We start from the raw sequence: 19,606 nt of genomic DNA, 5'->3' as shown, positions 1-19,606 counted from the left end.
CTTAAAAACAGGGAAACACTAGTCACCAGTTACTATGGATTTGTCTTCAGTGTTAAGAAATTGTGGCTATGACAGTTTCATGAGAAAATATTGTACGATATAAAATACCTAACTACCTTTTACTTCTTTCTCCCTTCCTTTACTTTATTCTGCCTTTAACCAAGTTACCAAAAAATTTTTCACATTGTGACTGATAGGAAACTATGATGATTTCCAATCTTTCTTTTTATAGGGTTTTCATTAATGTTCAAAGATAATTACTGGTGAGAATTTCCTGCAGAAGTAGAGAAATCTGGGGGGGGGGGTGGGAGATGAGGATAAGGGGGATCAAATATATGGTGATGGAAGGAGAACTGATCCGGGTGGTGAAACACAATGGGATTTATAGATGATGTAATACAGTATTGTACACCTCAAATCTATGTAATTTTACTAACAATTGTCACCCCAATAAATAAATAAAAAAAAAAAAGTAGAGAAATCTTAGAAGTCAACTTTCACCCTATATAGTACTACATTCCAATATTGGAAATTAGCTGAATGATTCTGGGTAATTTTGCATAGTTTCAAACTTTTAGTCCTAAGAACTTGAGGGCTTTGAAATTGTCTCCTATCCTAGTATAACCAAGCAGAAGACTGATAATGTTCAAAACAAGTTGAAAGACAAGACTTTCAATTTGTTAAATTTAATGGACAAAGTCCTTATGAGCAGGCAAATCTGCAAGTTAAATTTTTTTTTTTCCAGCTTTAGTTTTAGGGCCACTATCTCTCTTTAATGAACCTGGCACAAAGTTATATTAATAGGCTCACTGTATTAGAGCACCTGAGAGAAAGAGTTATAAATTAAGAATTTATAACTTTTTCTTCAGATATACAAAAAAGCACAGTGATAATCCATCTTCTTCACAAATTAATGACAAAGCCATAATAACTAATACGGTTATTTTAACAGGTGCTAAAGAGAAACACTCATCTCCTATACACCTATGTTAATTAAATGTCTCCCATGAATAGAAAGTTATAACTGTCTCTCTTCAAGTTTGTCTGTATCACATAAACAGTGATCAGTTTGGGGCAATTCATTCAAAGCTGCCTGTCTCTGCTGAGTGGTCTTCACAAATCTGAGCAGATTGATGATGGCAGCAGGTGTCACTCCAGGTATACGACTAGCAGCCCCAATCTATGAATTAAAACCACAAGAGAAACAAAGTGAGCTGTGTTAAATCAAATCAACTCCATTTTCCTCCCAATGATAATTTGTATATTATAGTTTGTCAAATATTTTCAAAACTATTATCTTAATGTATTTTCAAAGTACAAACTGGGAAAATTGAGGCTTAGCAAAATTAAAACGACTTGTCAAAGACCACATAACTAACAGATGTTAGATGCCTAATTTTTCTTTTCATTAAAATAACATAATGTCCCCAGCAGTGTACTGGGCAGCACCCTTTAATTAATCTCAATATTTCTGCAGTGTATTTTTACAGCAAAACGTATGAATATTAACTCTAAGTGGTATAGAGACTAAATAGCCTCATGTCAGTTCACGTCAGTTTTGCCACCAAATGAGTCTGTAGCAAACATTTATCGGAATGTTTTTTATTTTAGAATTGTGGATAGGGTTGTGAAACTTAATGACTATTGCTGTCCAATTGAACTTTCTGTGATAATGGAAATTTTCTATGCCATTTGACTGTGATAATACACCGTCCAACATGATAGCCACTAGCCATATGTGACTACTGAGCACTAAAAATGTGGCTCATATGACTGAAGAGTTGAACTTTTAGTTTTATTTAATTTTAATTAGTATGTGGTCTGGCTAGTGGTCATAATCCAGGTCAGTGAAGCCTATAACTATCCATAAAGACATAACCCAAAATGAATAGTGTATAGTTATAAAATTTAAAGCCTGTTTGTAAGGTTTCCATTATGACTATTGCTAAGAACACCATATTATATTGAAGAAATCACTTCTCCCTTTAAAAAAAAAACAATAAAAATTTTTTTCACAGACCAGATTTTTGTTAAATGTTCCTTTATGTTATGAACGACTACTAAAAAAAATATAAAATCCACTGCCCGTTAACTATCAGACACCACCAATTTTTAAGTACAACTCAGTTTCAGACATGTTAAAATGTGTCTTAGAATCAATAAATACGGCATATCGGTCTTTAAATATTTCTTAGAAGTGCAATACTACACACTATATAATGAAGTTTTTTGTTTACAGACGTGCAAGTGTGTACACATGCATGCACACATGCGTGTACACACATGCTAAAGAAGGGGTGGGGAACTTCTTTAGTTCCCCTTTCTCCTAGTAGCTCCCAAGACAACACTCCAGAACGCCTAGAGAGGGATCCAACTAATGGTTGGAAAACCACTGGATTATAATCAACCCAAATCCTGACCTCTACTTATTTATTTAGACTAACCTTTTTCATTTTTCATAAAAACATACTGACACGTATCATACAAAGAAATATTGAAAAGAGGTTACATTTTTTATGATGAAATATTATAAAACATTAGTTATGTGGCCCATTATATATCCAAGTTTAAAAAATTAAGCACTGGCTCTTATTATAACCTGTTTCTATCTACTGCCTGTTTTCTTACCCGTCTGTGGGCGACAGAAATGTAGCTTCTCTCGAACTTCACAGGACAAAGATACATCCTTGGAGAGTCAATACTCTAGGTCTTTTGGCAGCTGGAGAGCTTCATCTCGCTGAACACTCTTTATTTCTTGTTGCTGATGGAACAACACTGATTCATAAGCAGCTGATGAACAAAAGTATGATACTCAGATATATTAACAACTTACATTTTTATAGCTTTTTATAATTTACAAAGAGCTTTTGCATAATTATCTCATTCAACACTTATCTCAATACCATGAGATAGGTGGGTAGGTATTCCCTTTTGCAGATGAGGAAATTGAAGCTAAAATAAAGGGAGTGAACATCTTACATATTAACCTACAACATTCTGTCTGGTAGTTTATTGCATGTCCTTTTCATTTCAAAAATCTAGAAAATTAAAAGTAAGAAAAGAAACTGCTTTCCCTCTCAGTGCAAATTTTAGTGAACATCCTTCAATAAATAGGCTGTGGGTTTGAATTTGAACATTCTAAAGAGGACATTTCTTCAAGAAAACGGTTTCTGAACTATGTCCATATAAAACTGTAATTTTAAAAGATTAAAGCTTCTTAGATGATAACAATGATAACACATAATTTAAATAATTTAACTATGGTTTATTCAGAAATGATGTTACAGAGATAATTCAGCAATTATTTGTAATTAAAGCATTCTGTTCTTAGAAAAATAAATTCAAACCTGTTTTAAAACCTAAATTAAGGTGGTCATTCCGTCCTATTCAAGAAAGTGAGTCTTCCCTAAATGTTTTGGTAACACCTGCTTCCATCACTTGACTAGCAGCCAGAAAAATCTCAGCTCTGAGCCTGCATCTACCAATGAATTATCCTCTGTAGGCACATCTTATTCTTCTGGACCTCACCTTCTTTATCTAGAATTTTAAGGGACCTAGATGACTTCTGAGGTCTTTCTGGCAACAAAGGACAATTGTGAAGTGCACAGGCCTTCCAGTCAGACAACTTTAGTTCAAATCCCAGCTCTGCCAGCAGGTGTGACCCTGAGCAAGTTACCACTTATCTGTAAAATTAAAATAGAATGCTAATACCTATCCTTTACAGGACAGTTCTGAGTATCAAATGAAATAATGCATGTAAAGGACTTAATACAACATTGTAATATAATAATTTAGTACAACAAATTGTAATTTAATTTTATGACTCATGAACAGACTCATCGGGGATCACGGAATAGAAACGAGGAGGTAATATATATGTTAAAGGTATATTTATTTAATCTTTTAAATATGTATACAGCAAAACATGTAAGATACTACAAAGTATCTGAAATTGATTTCTGCTTTCAAGAAACTTGTCTAGTGGAGTATCCATATCTGTGTAGTAATTTGAAAACCACCGTATGTATTACAATTTAACCTAGTGTGGTTTCTTGGATTAGAGCCTTTATCTACTAACAAGAGAAATTATTCTGGATTATTCTAACCTGAACCTGGTGATTTACTGTACAACCTAAAATTGTAAACCAAGTTTAAAATACAGAATTTAGTCACTTTTTCCCAGGTGCTAAGAGCCTAAATATTCAATAAAGTAATTTTTACCCAAGAGAGACATCATGATGTTGAAATAAATGGTTAACATTACTTCTTATACATGAGTATACTCCTAGGGTCTGGTCATTTGGAAAAATGATTCTAGAGTCTGGGTGGGTTTCCTTATGTTGCTAGATTTTTGTTAACTTGCATGGTGGGGATGGTAGGGAGCACTTGGACATATATGCAGCTATAAATGCAGCCAAAGCATGGCAAGGTGACAGATGTCTCTGGAACTGAAAGAAAATGCCAGTGCTAGGAGGAATGCAGTATTCTTACCACCTTCGCTGGGCCCCAAGGAGCTCAAAGTCCTTTCCTATTTGAATAGTACATCATCATCCAACTTCTACCCTTCTCCCTCTCTCATTGTATTCCCTGCTTTTCTCCACATAATTTTCACCCCAGGAAAAAACATCTATCAAATACAGAAGCTGATACTACTTTCAGTATTTTTATGTTTGAAATTTTTCACAATGAAAAACATTTTTTTTAAAAAAAAGGCATTGCAACTGCAAATCATCTGTGGCTTTGACTGTCAAGACACTGACCCAGAGCATACCATGTGTTACAATGTACTGGGAAAACTCTGGATTTTTTTGCCCAATATAAAATAAGTATCTGTTAATGGTAAAGTATATTGTCAAAGCCAAAGATAGTATTGTTTTCCTCATTATTAGAACATTAGATGGGAAAACTGTAAAAAGAAAGCTCAAGGAAAAATAAAATAAGTGTTTTTTATTTTACTTTTTAAATTTTTTGTTTCTTCCTTTTTTATTATCATTATAACCATTTTAAAGTGTACAATTCTGTGGTATTAAGTACATTCACAATGTTGTGCAACCATCACCACTGTCGATTCCAGAATTTTTTTATCAACCCAAATGAACTCCGCATACCCATTAAGCAGGCACTCCCCATTTCCCCTCCACCCAGCCTCTGGCAACCATTAATCTACTTTCTGTCTCTGTAATTTGCCTATTCTGGATATTTCACATAAATGAACTCACACTATATGTGGCCTTTGTGTTTGGCTTCTTTTACTAAGCATAATGTTTTCAAGGTTCATCCATGTTGTAGCATGTTGTACCATGTATCAGTACTTCATTTTTTGTTATTTTTTATTATTAGCTTCAGGTATACAAAACAACATAGTGATTAGACATTTACTCCCCTCACAAAGTGATAACCCCCCCAACCTACTACCCCTCTGACATCATACATAGCTGTTACAATACTATTAACTATATTCACTATGCTGTACTTTAACATCCTGTGACGATACACACACACGCACACACATATTTAATTATAGTTGACATTCAACTATAATTCTACTTCAACATTATTCTACTTCAGCTTCAGGTGTACGGCGCAGTGGTCAGGCATCTACACATCTATGAAAGTGATCCTCACCGCCAAGTCCAATACCCATCCGGCTCCCTATGTGATCTTACAACATATTGATTATATTCCCCATACTTATTTCATATCCCCGTGCCTCTTGCCCTCCCTAAACCCCCTTTCCCTAAGTTGTTTTTTTTCTAAAGGAGAGCTTTACAGTAGCACTTCCCAAACTTGAAATGTTGCACACAAATCCCTGGGGAATCTTGTTAAAATGCAGATGCTCACTCTGTGGGCCTGGGGTAGAGCCTGAGATTCTGCGTTTCTAACAAGCTCCCATGTGTGGCAATGCCCCTAGCCTGGGAACCCCACTTTGAGTAGCACCCAGCCTAAAACCAAGCTGGTCCTATGGTAATTAAAAATGGCTTCTCTTGATATAGAACTCTTAACGGATCTGCTGTCCATTCATAATTTTTTCAAATGGAAAAGAAAGTATACAGGCATCTTAAGTTAAAAAAGTATTTGTTACCTTCTATTTTCAGTCTTTCAGCCAGCTCTCTACATTTAGTGTACTTCTCCAAGGGTTCCGGAACAGCCTTGGCCAACAACTCCATGTCAACTTCCTCATACTTCAGAACATCTAGAGCTCTACAAACACATAAAAAATTCATTAACAGGGGTCCATATCACATAAGGCAGATAAAGAACGAGATTCCTTGGACATAATAATCTCAGAACAAATAATATCAAGATATTCCTAATTCTTTCCAAATACAGTGAGCAAATGCAGCAGCATCTACAACACAGTAGGACCCCTGTAAGATGAGTGTGTGATTCTCCCCAACCCTCTTCCTTTATCCTGACAAATAAGTTGTTGGCAAAGGTTGCATTGCTATAATCCATTTGTCCTCCCTTTCTTGTAAGGACAGAATATAATCTGATAAGGGCTTGACAGAATTCCCTAAGAATTTACACTAAACCATGTTAAGCCCACTCCCGTGAATGAGTCATCCTTTTACATGCTCAAAGCCAGCGATTGCGCCAAGACTGCAAAATAGTCTGCAGTTTCCCTCTCATTTTGTTTGGTTCTCACAAGGCCTCACTGATCTGTGCAGGTACTACATTTACTGCCTGAATTTATTTTATTTACTAACTTTGATCTTTCCCTCTTTTAAAAGCTTGACTTTTAGATAAATTTTGTCCACCCAAAACCAATTAAATCAATTATCCAGTCAACAGAAAGTGAGATCTGCCCATGTAGTGGTCCCAAGTCGTCTCAGGCCTCCCACCAGCCATTATTGTGTGAGAACAGCTCATTCTGTTCTCACAGCCATGCATTATCACCCTTTGTACATGCTTGATTCCTCACCCCTCAGATGGTCTGTTCTGGGAAAGTCTAGAAATTCTCTCCCCACAAGGAACTGTTCAACTAATTACAGAGGCCTCATCAGATAAGCTACACTGAAACCATATAACCCTAAGCTCCAAAAGGAAAATGGTTCTCAATTTCAGAAATTACAGAACCCAGTGGAATATACCTCCTAATGACTAACCAAAAAAGTTACCTTGGAATCTAGCAGGATGGTGACCTCTAAGAAAAGCCCTTGACTATCTAACTTTAAGAAAAAATTTTAAATCATTTGTTTATAAGGTTTGGAGCTGTTTCATGTCCAAACTTCCATACACGTTTTGAATCAAGCCTAAGCCTCAGAATAGAGGTCTGGCTCAGGAAGGACAAGTTAGTACACTTCAGCAGAACACAGAAACAATTTCTGACAGGAAATGCATGTGCACATGCATTTGTGTATCTCTTTGGTTAACATGCCTACTTCAACCAAAGCTTGGCTCGACTTATCAGTGCTTAGCACAGAGCCTGGCATGTATGCAATAAATACAATTCATGTATTTTGACTAGCTTTCTAGCTTTTTACTTTATAGCTTTATACATCTTGGCATTGATAAAGTGAATTCATTTAGGGAGGCTGAATGCTAGATTGTAAATATTTTTCTTATTTTTCATATTTTTATCATCCTTTTTCATATTTTCCTTTTTCATATTTTTTATCATCAATTAGTATTTTAAACTGAGTTGAAAACGATCACTTCCCCTACTCTCACTATGACCTCAATACATATTAGTCACATTTAATGCAATTCTAATTATATAAATTTGAAGTAGTGCAATAGTTGATCAAAACAGCATAATGTTATAAATTCTTTGTACAAAGTTTGAAATAATGTGAACCCTTCTAAATTTAAACAAAACAGCTGGAAAATTGAGTGAATTACAATTATAAGCTATGTTTCTGTTATTACCATCTCTCAGTGAATCCTGCCGCCATTCCTGTGAGAGATCCTCTGGTTTGGTGACTACTGAGCAGGTTCTCTAATACTTACTGTTACTATCATTAAAAATCTGCTTCATATCCTCTCACAGAGGGGCCAGAGATTTGGGAAACTCCCACGAAAATCAAAACTTGGGAACAGAAATTGTAAAACACCATCATGAGATGAAAGCCAAACAAGGATCTATTATTTGGGAGGCTATTAATTGGGAAACAGTATTTGCAAAGACTAGAGATAATAAAAAGCAGCATTAAAATGGGTATACCACTAAGTCCGACAAAAATCCCTCATAAGGAAAATAAGGGTTAAAAAACAGGAAAAATATACTGGAGACACAGCTGTACGATCAATGCCCCCCTATCCCCATATGAGCTTCTAAGCCACAATAACTTCAGATTTATGCCTTCTGTGTACTCCCCTCATTAGCTTTTTTTTTAATAAGAAAAATCAGCAATGAAATATGCAGACTTTTTATGCAAGGTCCAGACACATATCTCTGAAGCAAGAAGTTCTATATTAATGTCATTTAGACTCAGAGTCCATATAACCTGAATGATAAAACGAGGACAAAAAAAGCCTCCTAAAATGTAACAAGGGACACATCAAGTAAGTCCAAAGAATTTATAACACTCTGCTTAATCAAAGAAGTTTCCTTGCTATATAGCTCATAGACAAGATGAGACCACCCAAATTGTTCCATGCCTGTAAAGGAAAGCAGAAAACTATATGCTATATGTCTTGGTTCGTACCCTCCAAATCTTAGCAAAGCCAGAACTCAGTGGGAGCTACAGAGAAATTATATAAAAAGTAAAAATAATAATTTAGAATAATAAATATTTTTAATACTGAATAAGTTACATCTAAAGGATTTTGAAAAGCCAAAAGTAAGCTTCATTTAAAATGTGTAGGTAGGGAGTCTAAAGGTAATGTCTCTCTGAAATGACCTCATTTTTCTGTAAAAAGTGAGAAAGGTTTATATTAAAAATGTTTACCTGAGAGGCAGACTTTTACCCATACTTATAGAAGCCTCTGGGATTAACTTTTTCCATTTAGAACTTGAAAACTCAATGGATTTTAGCACGGAAATGCCTTCTTCTAAAGACGACTTCATCCAAGAAGCTCTCTCATATCGTTGTTGGGACACACAGCCAGCTTCCTTATACCCTAGAAGAGGGAAGGAGAGAATATAATGAGAGGTTTGAAAGAAGAGCAAATCTGGTTGCCAGACTCAGTGAAGACTTACCTCGAAACGTGAGTCTGCTGTCCGCGTTATCAGGGCGCAGTGACAAACGGAACTCTGCTCGGCTGGTGAACATTCGGTATGGTTCGTTGGTGCCCATTGTTGTGAGGTCATCAATCAAGACTCCTATGTAGCCTTCTGTTCTGCTTATGACAAAAGGAGGCTTGTGTCTGACCCGAAGACTTGCATTGATTCCGGCTATCACACCCTATAAGAGGACTGAAATGTTTAAAAGGCCATTATGAACCGCACAAAGAGCTATGCTACTCGGAACACTACCCGGAAATAGAGGTAGAAAATGTGACCCTATTTCAGAATATGGGCAATGTACCACTTTACAATGCAATGATTCATTGTTTTCAAAATATATTCTAGAAAGGTTAAGATGGACTAATCTTTTTTAAAAAATCCACCTGTAAAACTTTTCTAGCCTTTTCCCACTTACAAGTAAAAATATAACTTCCCACTTAAAAGGAGTAATATAATTTTCCTTTTATATATAATAAAGTTATGTTAAAAGAGTAACATATAATATATAATAATAAAGTTATGTTAAAAGAGTAATAAAACCACAAGTCTTTTTTTAAAATCCTATTGTATACAGTAGCCATTTCCATATACCCTGGAACAGAAATGTCTTCTATTACAGTTATGAGTTGTATCTAAGACCTACATAATTATCGTAACAGACATTGAAAGGAGGAACACCAGCTAAATAGTCCCTTTCTGTTTATTAACAATTGAACAAACTCTTACTTGAGCTGCAGCTTCCTCATAACCAGTAGTGCCATTTATCTGCCCAGCGAAGAAGAGACGTTGCACCAAATGAGTCTCCAGAGAAGGAGCGATCTGACGGGGGTCAAAGTAATCATACTGAACACCGTAGCCTGACCAAAGAACAAATGGTACAAAATAAGGGACAAGGAACTGGATTTGCCTCAAGGTAGTGATGGAAAGATGATCATTAAATTCTCTTCAAAATCAAGGATTATTTTAAACGTTGGGCTTTGTCTTCTGAGGCTTTAAGCAAACATGACTGTAGCTAAGATCTCCTCTCTGTCTGCTAAGGAGATGCTGGGCTCACACTGAAGGGCAGCTGTGATTCTCTTTACCTGGATGGATCATTTTAGCTTTCTCCAAGCCTCTGATACATGTGATCATTTTCTCTTGTAATTCAGCTGGTAGCGTCACAGATAACCCTTGGGGATAGATGAGGTCAGAATCCATTCCTTCAGGTTCCAACCAAACCTGATGTAGACGATTTGGAAAACGTAAAACCTTTGATTCGATGGAGGGGCAGTATCTAGAACAGGACATTGAAATAAAGAAATTTAATGAAACAAACAAAACAGGGTTGACATCATTCCTTAAAATAATTGGCAGTGATGTTTTGTCCTTACCGGGGTCCTCTTGTAGTTTCCTTAATGTGACTATTAAGGTGAAGGTTCTCAAGGACAATCTCATCTACTCTAGGGTTGGTGTGAGTCAAGTAACACGGCAGCTGATCTTCTGGCTAAAACACAGGAACTCATTATAACACTGCCTTTCTACTAGTTTACCTCTTATTCAAAGAAATTGCACACATAATATGCACTTATTTTCATAGACATTAAATGTATTCATAATGCTGAGTACTACTTAAGAAGTATTCTTGCCAAAAACAACCCAAAAGATGAACCTAAATCTGAGCAGGCCTCTAGATATATCAGTTTACAGAAAATATAGAGGATGGAGAAACATGTTTGAGGCACCAGAGGGATAAAATCACACAAATCTGAAATGTGGGATCTAGAGAATAAATGACTATTTCTTTCACATACAAATGCCAGGTGAAAAAAGAGGGAGAACTGTCATAAGACATGGCATCCAATGCAATGTATAAAACTTACTGCTTCCTGCTTCAAATAAAACACCTACAAAAACATTTAAAATAGACTAAACATTTTAAATATTTTAAAACAAGTGTAAAAAAACAACAAGTGAAAATTGAACACTAAATATTGGATGACCTTAAAGAAACTGTTTTGCTGGGTGTGATAATGATATAGTAGTTGATTTTATAAGTGAAATGATATGATGTCTGGGACTGTTGCTTTAAAACTCAGCAAGAATAAAGTGTTGAGGAAAGATAAAGCAAGAATGCCAAAAATGCTATTTATTGAAGCTAGGTGATGGACACATAGATTCGTTATACTATTTTTTCTACTCTCTGTAAACTTAAATTTTTTTAATAAACAGTTTAAAAAATACATACTAAGAAAGTATCACAATTTATACTTTACCAAAGCAAAAATATAAAAGTGATTTTTCAAAATAATAGAATATTTGGAGTCATTCATCAGGATAACATTCACCAGAAACTAGGACCTCAATTATTAGTCCTCAATTCTAAACACACAATATATATATTTTTTTATATTCAAAAGATAGATAAAAGTAGTCTGTATTCTTCAAAATATCATGGAAGACTGAGGAACTGTTTCAAATTAAAGAGAAATGATAGATGCAATATGTGATCTTAGATTGGAAAAAAAAGGTTGCTATAGAAGCAATATTGGGACTCAGCAAAATCTGACTATGGACTTTATATTAGAAAATTGTACTATATCAATGTTAAATTCCCCGAATTTCATCACTGCGTTGAGGTTATAAGAGGATGTTTTTGTGTTTAGTTGAGATACATATTGAAGTATTTAGAGATAAAGGGTCATGATCTCTGCAATTTACTCTCATGTTTCAGGAAAAAAAGGAGTAAGAATAAATATGTATACTACTGTTTTGTAAAATGAGAGAGAGAGAGAGAGAGAAAGATAAATATGGTAAAATATTAACAATGGGTGAATTTCAAAGGCTTACAGGAGATTGTTTTAACAGTCTTGCAACTTTTCTGTAGGTCTGAGACTGTTTCAAAAAGCTTAAATAGGCAAAGTTATTGAAGTAATGAAATTTAAGAACTTAGGGGAAAACCCCAATTAACCAAATTAGCTAATCTTTTAAAGATCACTTTTTTGCACCCTAATAGTGATGTAAAGTGAATTGCTACTGAAAATAAAGGAAAAGAAAGAATGAAAGAGAGGGAGGGAAGGAGGAAGGGAGAAGAAGGGGGAAGAGGTAAAGGGAAGAGGAAGGGGGAAGAGAATGGAAAGGAAAAAGAGTTCGGCTATATCCTGCTGTGAATAGCTAATATTAGCTGTAAAGCCAGATTTTCATAAATTATCTTACCTTTATCCACACAGTTTCATTAAGAAAGCTGAATGGTATGGATGGATTATCTGGTGTCTGCTGGTTTAGAATGCTGAAATTAATGGACTCTTTGGCAATTCGGGGTGGAGTTCCAGTCTTCAATCTTCCCACCACAAACCCCAACTTCTCTAGAGTCTGAGCCAACCCTACAGAAGGCTGATCCCCTAAACGTCCTGCTGGATGCATCTCCAATCCAATTACAATCATGCCTCTCAAAAACGTCCCAGCAGTCAAAATCACGCTGTCCGCATATACTTTGCTTCCATCCGCTAAAGAGAGTAAAAATTGTATTCTAATTGTTACCACGGATCAAATTGGAATGTTACAATTTTCCATTAGAACTACAGAAAAACTCTGTCTTTAGAAACTTGAGAAATAATTTTAAATGAATAAGAAGGCTATATGTTATCAAGCTCAAGAATCCAAGAAAGCTGGGAGAACATAATGTGCTATCAACAATTCATATGTCCCTAAAATCACACCATCACTCAACAATGATTAAATTATTTTTAAATTAATTAACTTTAGACTTCTGGTTAAATATGACAGACTATTTCACATGATTCTTTCTCCCTGCTAAAACTCCAAGAAAATGAAATAAAGGGGGCAAAAAAGGTATAGTAATGGGAAAGAACCTGTCAAAGGGTGAGAAATTTCAAAATATTTTTGGAAGATAGAAAGTGGTTGGAAGAGTAATAACTGATTTAGCAAGGGGGAGAAGACCATAACTCAAGAATCTGAAGAGAACACTCCAATAAGGATGAACTTATTTGCCCTACAAAGGCTCAGAAATTAGAGAACTGAGAATGAGAACTGAGGAACATAGGAATGAAGCTTGGGGCTAAAATTAAGAGAAGTATTAATTGAAATCTATGTATAAAGGTTTTATCTGCAGACAGATCTACCTTATAAGAAAATTTAGGTTTATTCTTTGGGCAACGGGGAGTCACTATTTAATTGGTACAGAGTTTCAGTTAGGATGATGAAAAAGTTCTGGAAATAGTGTGACAGATGTACAACATTGTAGGTGTACTGAATGGCATTAAATTATACAAATAACTAAAATGGCAAACTTTTATATTATGTATATTTTACCACAATAAAAAACTGTATTATGGAGCCTATAAACTATAGACAGGATAAAAAAATAGCATTCAAAGATACTAAATTAAGTAATAGAAGTATAAATAATTTAAAGGTGTAAGGATTTAGACAATAAAGTTAAGGAATTCTCCTAAGAAAATATGGCAAAAATGACAAAAAATAAAAATAGAAGAAATCTAAAAGATCAATCCAGAAAAGGACAGGAGTTACAGAAAGAGAGCATGGAGAAATAATAGAAGAAAATACCCCAGAAATCAAGGACACAGACTTCTAGTTTAAGGACACGTAGTACTTCACTGCAATGAATCAATGAAGACCACAGCAAGGGACATCATTTTAAAATTTCAGAACACCAGATACAAATACAAGATCAAAGAAGTTTTCAAACAATTTTGTCAATATGCATTGAGCTTCTTCACAGCAAAATTGAAAGCTAGAAGATGGTGGAGCGAGACTGTCAAAATTCTCAGGAAAAACATATTGAAACTAAAATTCTATTCTCAGCCAAATTAAGAGTCAAGTTTAAGAATAATATACTTTCAGATATGCAAGGACTCATAAAACCTATCTCCCATGCATCTGTTCTTAGGAAGCTACTGGGAGACATGCTCCAGCACAACAAGATAGTAAGAAAGAGACTGACTAGAGTCCCAGGAAACAAGGAATTATGTAACAGCAAAGCAGTGAAAGGAAGTCTCAAAATGACACCTGTGCAGAAAGCCTAGATAGAAATTGTCCTACTCATAGCAGATGGGTTGTGGAAGTTGTTATTTTGGAGAGGGAAGCAGCAAAGGAAAAACAAGAACTGATAGATTATTTGAGCATTGAGAAAAAGAATTTTTTCTGATGAAAAAGTTGAACAGGTACACAGGTAAAATAAGCAAATAAAAATTAACCCAAGGCAAAATAAAGAGTTACATGAAAGAAAACAAACATAATACTCTAGTTGGACCTGCAGTGAACAATATTTAATCATAATAATGTAAACACTATCATCCAAACTTTGTGGTATAATTATATGGGGAGGATAGAGGGCAGGAAAGTAGGGGATTAAAGAGAGCTACCATAAAAAAAGTTAACAGATAATGTCTAAGACTGATGACTTAGGAAGTTAAAATATAAGCATATTGTTTAGAAATATTAAGTACAGCTCAGAAGTGACAGCTAAAAAAGCTGAAGCAGTTAGGTTTGTAGAGGTTATACAGACCTAACATACAGAGATAATTGTTTATCCATACAAACTTAAATTCTATTTGATTTTGTAAAAATTACAGTCATGTGTTATTTTGATTAAAAATTAATACAGAACTCTTTTAAATAAAAAACATATAATCTCATAAAATATAAATTTAAAAAATTTAAAGTCAGAACTAGAAAAAATAAAAAATACAACAGAAAGACCAAGAGAAAAAGACACAATTATACAGGCTATAAGTTCCTACACTAAGACAGTCAAGATGAGCCCATGATTTGACTAAGCCTCACAAAGGCCAATGAAAGAATTTTTATACAGTTTTCCTCATCCATGAACACACAAAAATTTCCTAGAATAAGCAAAACATCTCCACTTTAAAGTAACTTGCTTATATGAAGTTTGATACTGTCATCATCGTCTATAACTCGTACATACCCAAAACAACACCACTGGCACGGCATTTCCCAGTGTGCTCAGGTTCTGGTTCTGTAAGAATAAGATCTTCTACAGCTCCCTCTTGAACAGTAAGCAGTGGTGTAGTTAAGATTTCTTTCTATCAAAACAGAATGCAAGTTGAAACAACAGTTAAACAATCACTACGGTCGTTCCTGTTTTTACGCCCTATTCTTACCTGCATGTTCTGCTTATAGAGTTTCCTATCAATTTGAGCTCTCAGACCCCAAACAGCTGGTCCCTTACGCCGGTTTAATACTTTGTAATGTACACCAGACTGGTCACAGATTCGACAGCACAGGCCATCCAAAGCATCAACTTCCCTCATTAAATGCCCCTTTCCGATGCCGCCAAAGGAAGGATTACAGGACATCTGACCTAAAGAAAACAGACAGAAAGAAAATAAATACATGAGCACTTTGCAGCAGTGGGTGTTTAACAGGGAAATGTCTGTAAAGTGTCTAGAGTTATCGCGTGGTAAAAAATAAAAAACTTGAAACAAACACTAAAAATAAAATTTCAAAAGTTCCAATGGGATGCAAGAGTTACTCAGGGCACTCTGGAAGGCAAACCATTGCATGTAGTTTCCTTTCAATCTTTTCCTTGATGCATATTTTCACTACTTCATTAGGTTGCTTTTTCCTTTAAAATGTAGTTTTGAAATCGTTATCTCATGAAACCATCAAATCAAACATACTTTTAAGAAGTCCCCCGGCAATAGTTCACTGTCATAAACAATTATGCCTTCCATAAATGCCATCTGCTGTTTTGTGTTTGCTTATTTTGTAGAAATAATTAAATAAGCTTCCTCAAAGTACAAACCATATTTTATACCTTCTCTTTAAATTCCCCTAGTCTTATTCGGAGGTCTAAACTCATGTGGTTACCTCAAGGGTTTTTCTGGGAGGTGGAAGCGTGGGACAGTTATGCCAACATCTGCAGGTGCTTTGCAGCCACCATCAAGCCCTCCGAAAGTGTTTGTAGTCTCCATAGGAAGACTAAGTAGTGCTGTGATTAGGAGCATGGGTTAGGAGTCAGTGAAAGATTTAGCTCAATTGCTATATCTATTACTTATAATCTGTGATTTTGGCAATTTATCTAGTTTTCTGTACCTCGGCTTGCCTACTGTAAAAACAGGGATGATAGCTGTAGAATATTTCCTTCCTTCCTTTGACATAGAATCACCATTTCATTGAAGTAAGCAGTCTCTACGAGGCTCTGTATTTAGGGACTGTGACCTGAACTCAGTTTAGGGGTAGATCTTTATTGATCTAAAGTAATCATGGTAATCCCGTTCCTATTTGCCAGTGTCTGATTTAAGGGTGGAAAATAAGTCCTGAGGGGTTAATCTGTTGGGGAGGTGGTCTCTAGGACAGGTTTGTTTTTCTTCCTCTTTAAAGAGGTACAAGAAGAAAAAAAAACCCTTCCTCTGCTGAAAGTTGTCACCGGGAACTACTACAGCCATTTTGCAATCATGAGGATAGCTGGCATGAAGAGAATCCAAGAGTGGCACAATGGGGAAGTGGAAGGAATTTGAATCCTTGGATACTGTGACAATGCTGAATTAACCAACCTTAAAGCTGCTCTACCTGCAGACTTGCTGTTAGAAAAGAAGTGTCTGGAATAGAATAAGCAATAAAGAACATTTAGTAATAACTTTTATTTTCCAAGTCAGTGTAAAATAGTGTTTGCTTCTGATCTTCACTTTTTAAAACAATCACATAATTTCTTTGAATTGGGTTTTATTAATTCAACAAATATTAATTTAATAAATATTAATTAAATTAATTTAATAAATATTGATTCCCACTATTTATTTTAATCATTAAATAATTTTCCTTCACCAGCACCATTAAAAAATTCTGATTATTTTCTCAAATGTGTAACAAATATCCTTATATGGATATCTTAGAAAAGTGCTCCAAACATTGTGTATAAACTCAATAAGCATAAACAGTAAATATTTAGCCTATCATTGAGTTTATATGAAAGCAACAGATTTGCACTCCTGAGTTTCTAAGTCAACTTATTATTTCACATATAAATGTTAAACTATTTTATAAAAGAAATATAAAAAACAAGAAGTACAGAGGATACTGTAATTAATTCCCAATTATTGACTCAGGTCCAATCTTACGTCTTTTATACCCATTTCCTTCTCTCCTAGACATCATATCAACTCTAAATATTTCAGACAAGGACTTTTTTGTTTAGAAACACACACACAATACCTCAATCACACCTGAAACATTTGAATTGTTTGTTAATGAATAAGTAACCAAAATATAAACTGGAAGTGTGGGACATCACTAAGTCTGATTTTTTTCTATTACTCTGTACCACTCTTAAGTAATCCTCTTCCCATCTTTAGCAAGGACACATTTCAGATACTTTTAGATTAGAGGTCATAACCCAATAGTTTGCCTGTGATGTTTTGCTTGGTACACATAAGGCTTTTGTTAAAAATAAACAAAACAATGAATAGGAATATATTTTCCAACTCACCGATATTGCCAGCACTCTGTGCTGTTCTACATCCACTTAACCTCATACATTTAAATTATGTGTCTGGCTCCTACAGTGTAAAATAGTGTTTGCTTCTGACCTTCACTTTTTAAAACAATCACTGTTTTAAATACTGCTACTCATCAAAAGGAATCAGCTTTATATATCAGTTAACTTTTTAAAAATCTCTGCATCCCATTAATTTCTGACATTTTCTCAAACTCTTGTCCTCAGCAATGAGTCTCCTCGATACACAAGGGGAAAAAAAAACCCCCCAAAAATTAATAAATTATTGAAATTCCACCACTTTCTCATGTCATTAAACTAGACAACTTCTAGGCACTTTATTGAATTAGTGTACTATATTATAGTGTACCTACTTATAAAATTAACATTTGTGGAAGTCAAGTGCAAATAAATCCTCATCTTTTCAAACTGCTGAAAACTTTTTCTCAAAGAAATACGTGTATCAATGTTGAGCCCCTCTCCTTATAGGCATAAAAGTTGAACATGTCACTCTCTTTTATTTAGTGCTCAAAATTTTTCCCAACATAAAACTCCAGGATGCTAGCATTCATTCCCAATTATTTGGAGTTGGAATAAGCTCTTTTGGTCATCTATGCTCTTAAATAGAGGTTACTAACAACCTAAGTGTGAGTAGTTGGGGTGGGCAGTGGCAGTAGAAATATATAAATGAAGTCCATTTTTCACTCTACTGAAGAATTTAAGTCAGTTATGTAGGAAAGCTTACGGTAAAACAAGTTAATATCTGACCATTTAATATGGGCCAGGCACTATTCCAGATGAGTTGCATGTATTTTCTGACTTTCTGATATGTGATTTATTAACAATTTGTATAAAACAGTTAATACAGTTAATATTTTAAATACTGTTTACTCTTAAGCAAAATGCAGGAGAAAAGACATAGGCACGCACAATTTACAAGATACTGTTTTAGCTAGCATCTATCATGATTTAAGAGAGCAGTCTTGCTTTAAATTATGGTCGTCCAACCATTAATTAAGGGCAAAATTAGTATGGTCGAGTCCTAATCTCAAAACCGGGGAACAAACATCCTGTAGAAACATGGAACAAAAGGTGGCATCGTTCTTCAAAAGGGCTTCACAAAATCTCATTAAACTTTTAATAAACTTTCAGTAATGTTAATTCACTCTATCCAAAGCAACAAGCTACGGTAGTAAAGGGTAAATGGCAACATTGAAATAAGAACCTGTCACCTACTATAGTAATTTTAGTTTCCCCCTTTCCCTAGGCACCATCTCCACCTCCCCCAAGTAACTACTTTTATCAGCAGCAGCATAATCCGTGGTCCACAGAATAGCCTAATCCACAGTTTGGCATGGGTCCGCCTGACCAGTAAGACAAAAATCAGACTAAAACCAGAGACACCTGAATTCTTACTAGCCTTGGGAGAGGGAAGGGACTGTCCACATCAGGCACTGGAGGAAAAGGGGATTATTAGCAGATTGTCTACACCAAGCTCCACACCACTTGCACTCCTCACCGATTGTGTCCACGCGGTGCGTAAGTAGCAGAGTCCGGGAACCGCACCGAGCAGCAGCGGCGGCTGCCTCGGTCCCGGCATGTCCTCCGCCGATGACTACCACGTCGAAGTGCGGAGTCCAGGACGCCGCGCTGTCACCGCTAAACCGAACCAATGGAAGGTGTTGTTTGGTGAGAGAAGCTGCAACCCTGCGACCACAACCTCGGAAGGAGAACATGGCTGGAGAAAGGCAGATTCTGACTGTGAACCTCACCCAAGCGAGGCGCAAAAATTTAGGATACGAGAGAAAAATTTCAGGGCGCAGCCATCTTGCTCTGACGTCACGGCGTAGCACGTCTCCGTCCAGCGTCGCCGCTAATTGGCGGTTTGGCGCGACTTCACTAGTAAAGCTAGACCTGGTAAGGGCGCTAGTGGGGCGCGAGTGTGTGCTTGTTCTTGGTTT

At 35.6% G+C, this 19,606-nt stretch overlaps 1 protein-coding gene across 1 annotated transcript; it reads right to left on the bottom strand.

Annotated features, from left to right (window-relative positions):
• Nucleotides 1–640: 640 nt before the first annotated feature.
• MTO1 (mitochondrial tRNA translation optimization 1) lies at nucleotides 641–19,478 on the bottom strand. Its single transcript, XM_033102447.1, has 12 exons — nucleotides 19,165–19,478; nucleotides 15,313–15,512; nucleotides 15,117–15,234; nucleotides 12,362–12,651; nucleotides 10,540–10,652; nucleotides 10,252–10,442; nucleotides 9,896–10,026; nucleotides 9,143–9,347; nucleotides 8,892–9,063; nucleotides 6,083–6,201; nucleotides 2,630–2,790; nucleotides 641–1,180 (listed from the first exon to the last, which is right to left on the bottom strand). The coding sequence occupies exons 1-11, from the start codon at nucleotides 19,379–19,381 to the stop codon at nucleotides 2,696–2,698; spliced, it is 1,851 nt and encodes a 616-aa protein (XP_032958338.1). The 5' UTR covers nucleotides 19,382–19,478; the 3' UTR covers nucleotides 641–1,180; nucleotides 2,630–2,695.
• Nucleotides 19,479–19,606: the final 128 nt, after the last annotated feature.

This window comes from Rhinolophus ferrumequinum, chromosome 3 (genome assembly GCF_004115265.2).
Source record: "Rhinolophus ferrumequinum isolate MPI-CBG mRhiFer1 chromosome 3, mRhiFer1_v1.p, whole genome shotgun sequence".
Lineage (NCBI taxonomy): Eukaryota > Metazoa > Chordata > Mammalia > Chiroptera > Rhinolophidae > Rhinolophus > Rhinolophus ferrumequinum.
Note: the sequence above shows the minus strand (reverse complement) of the source record. Positions and strands in the feature narration are given on the sequence as shown.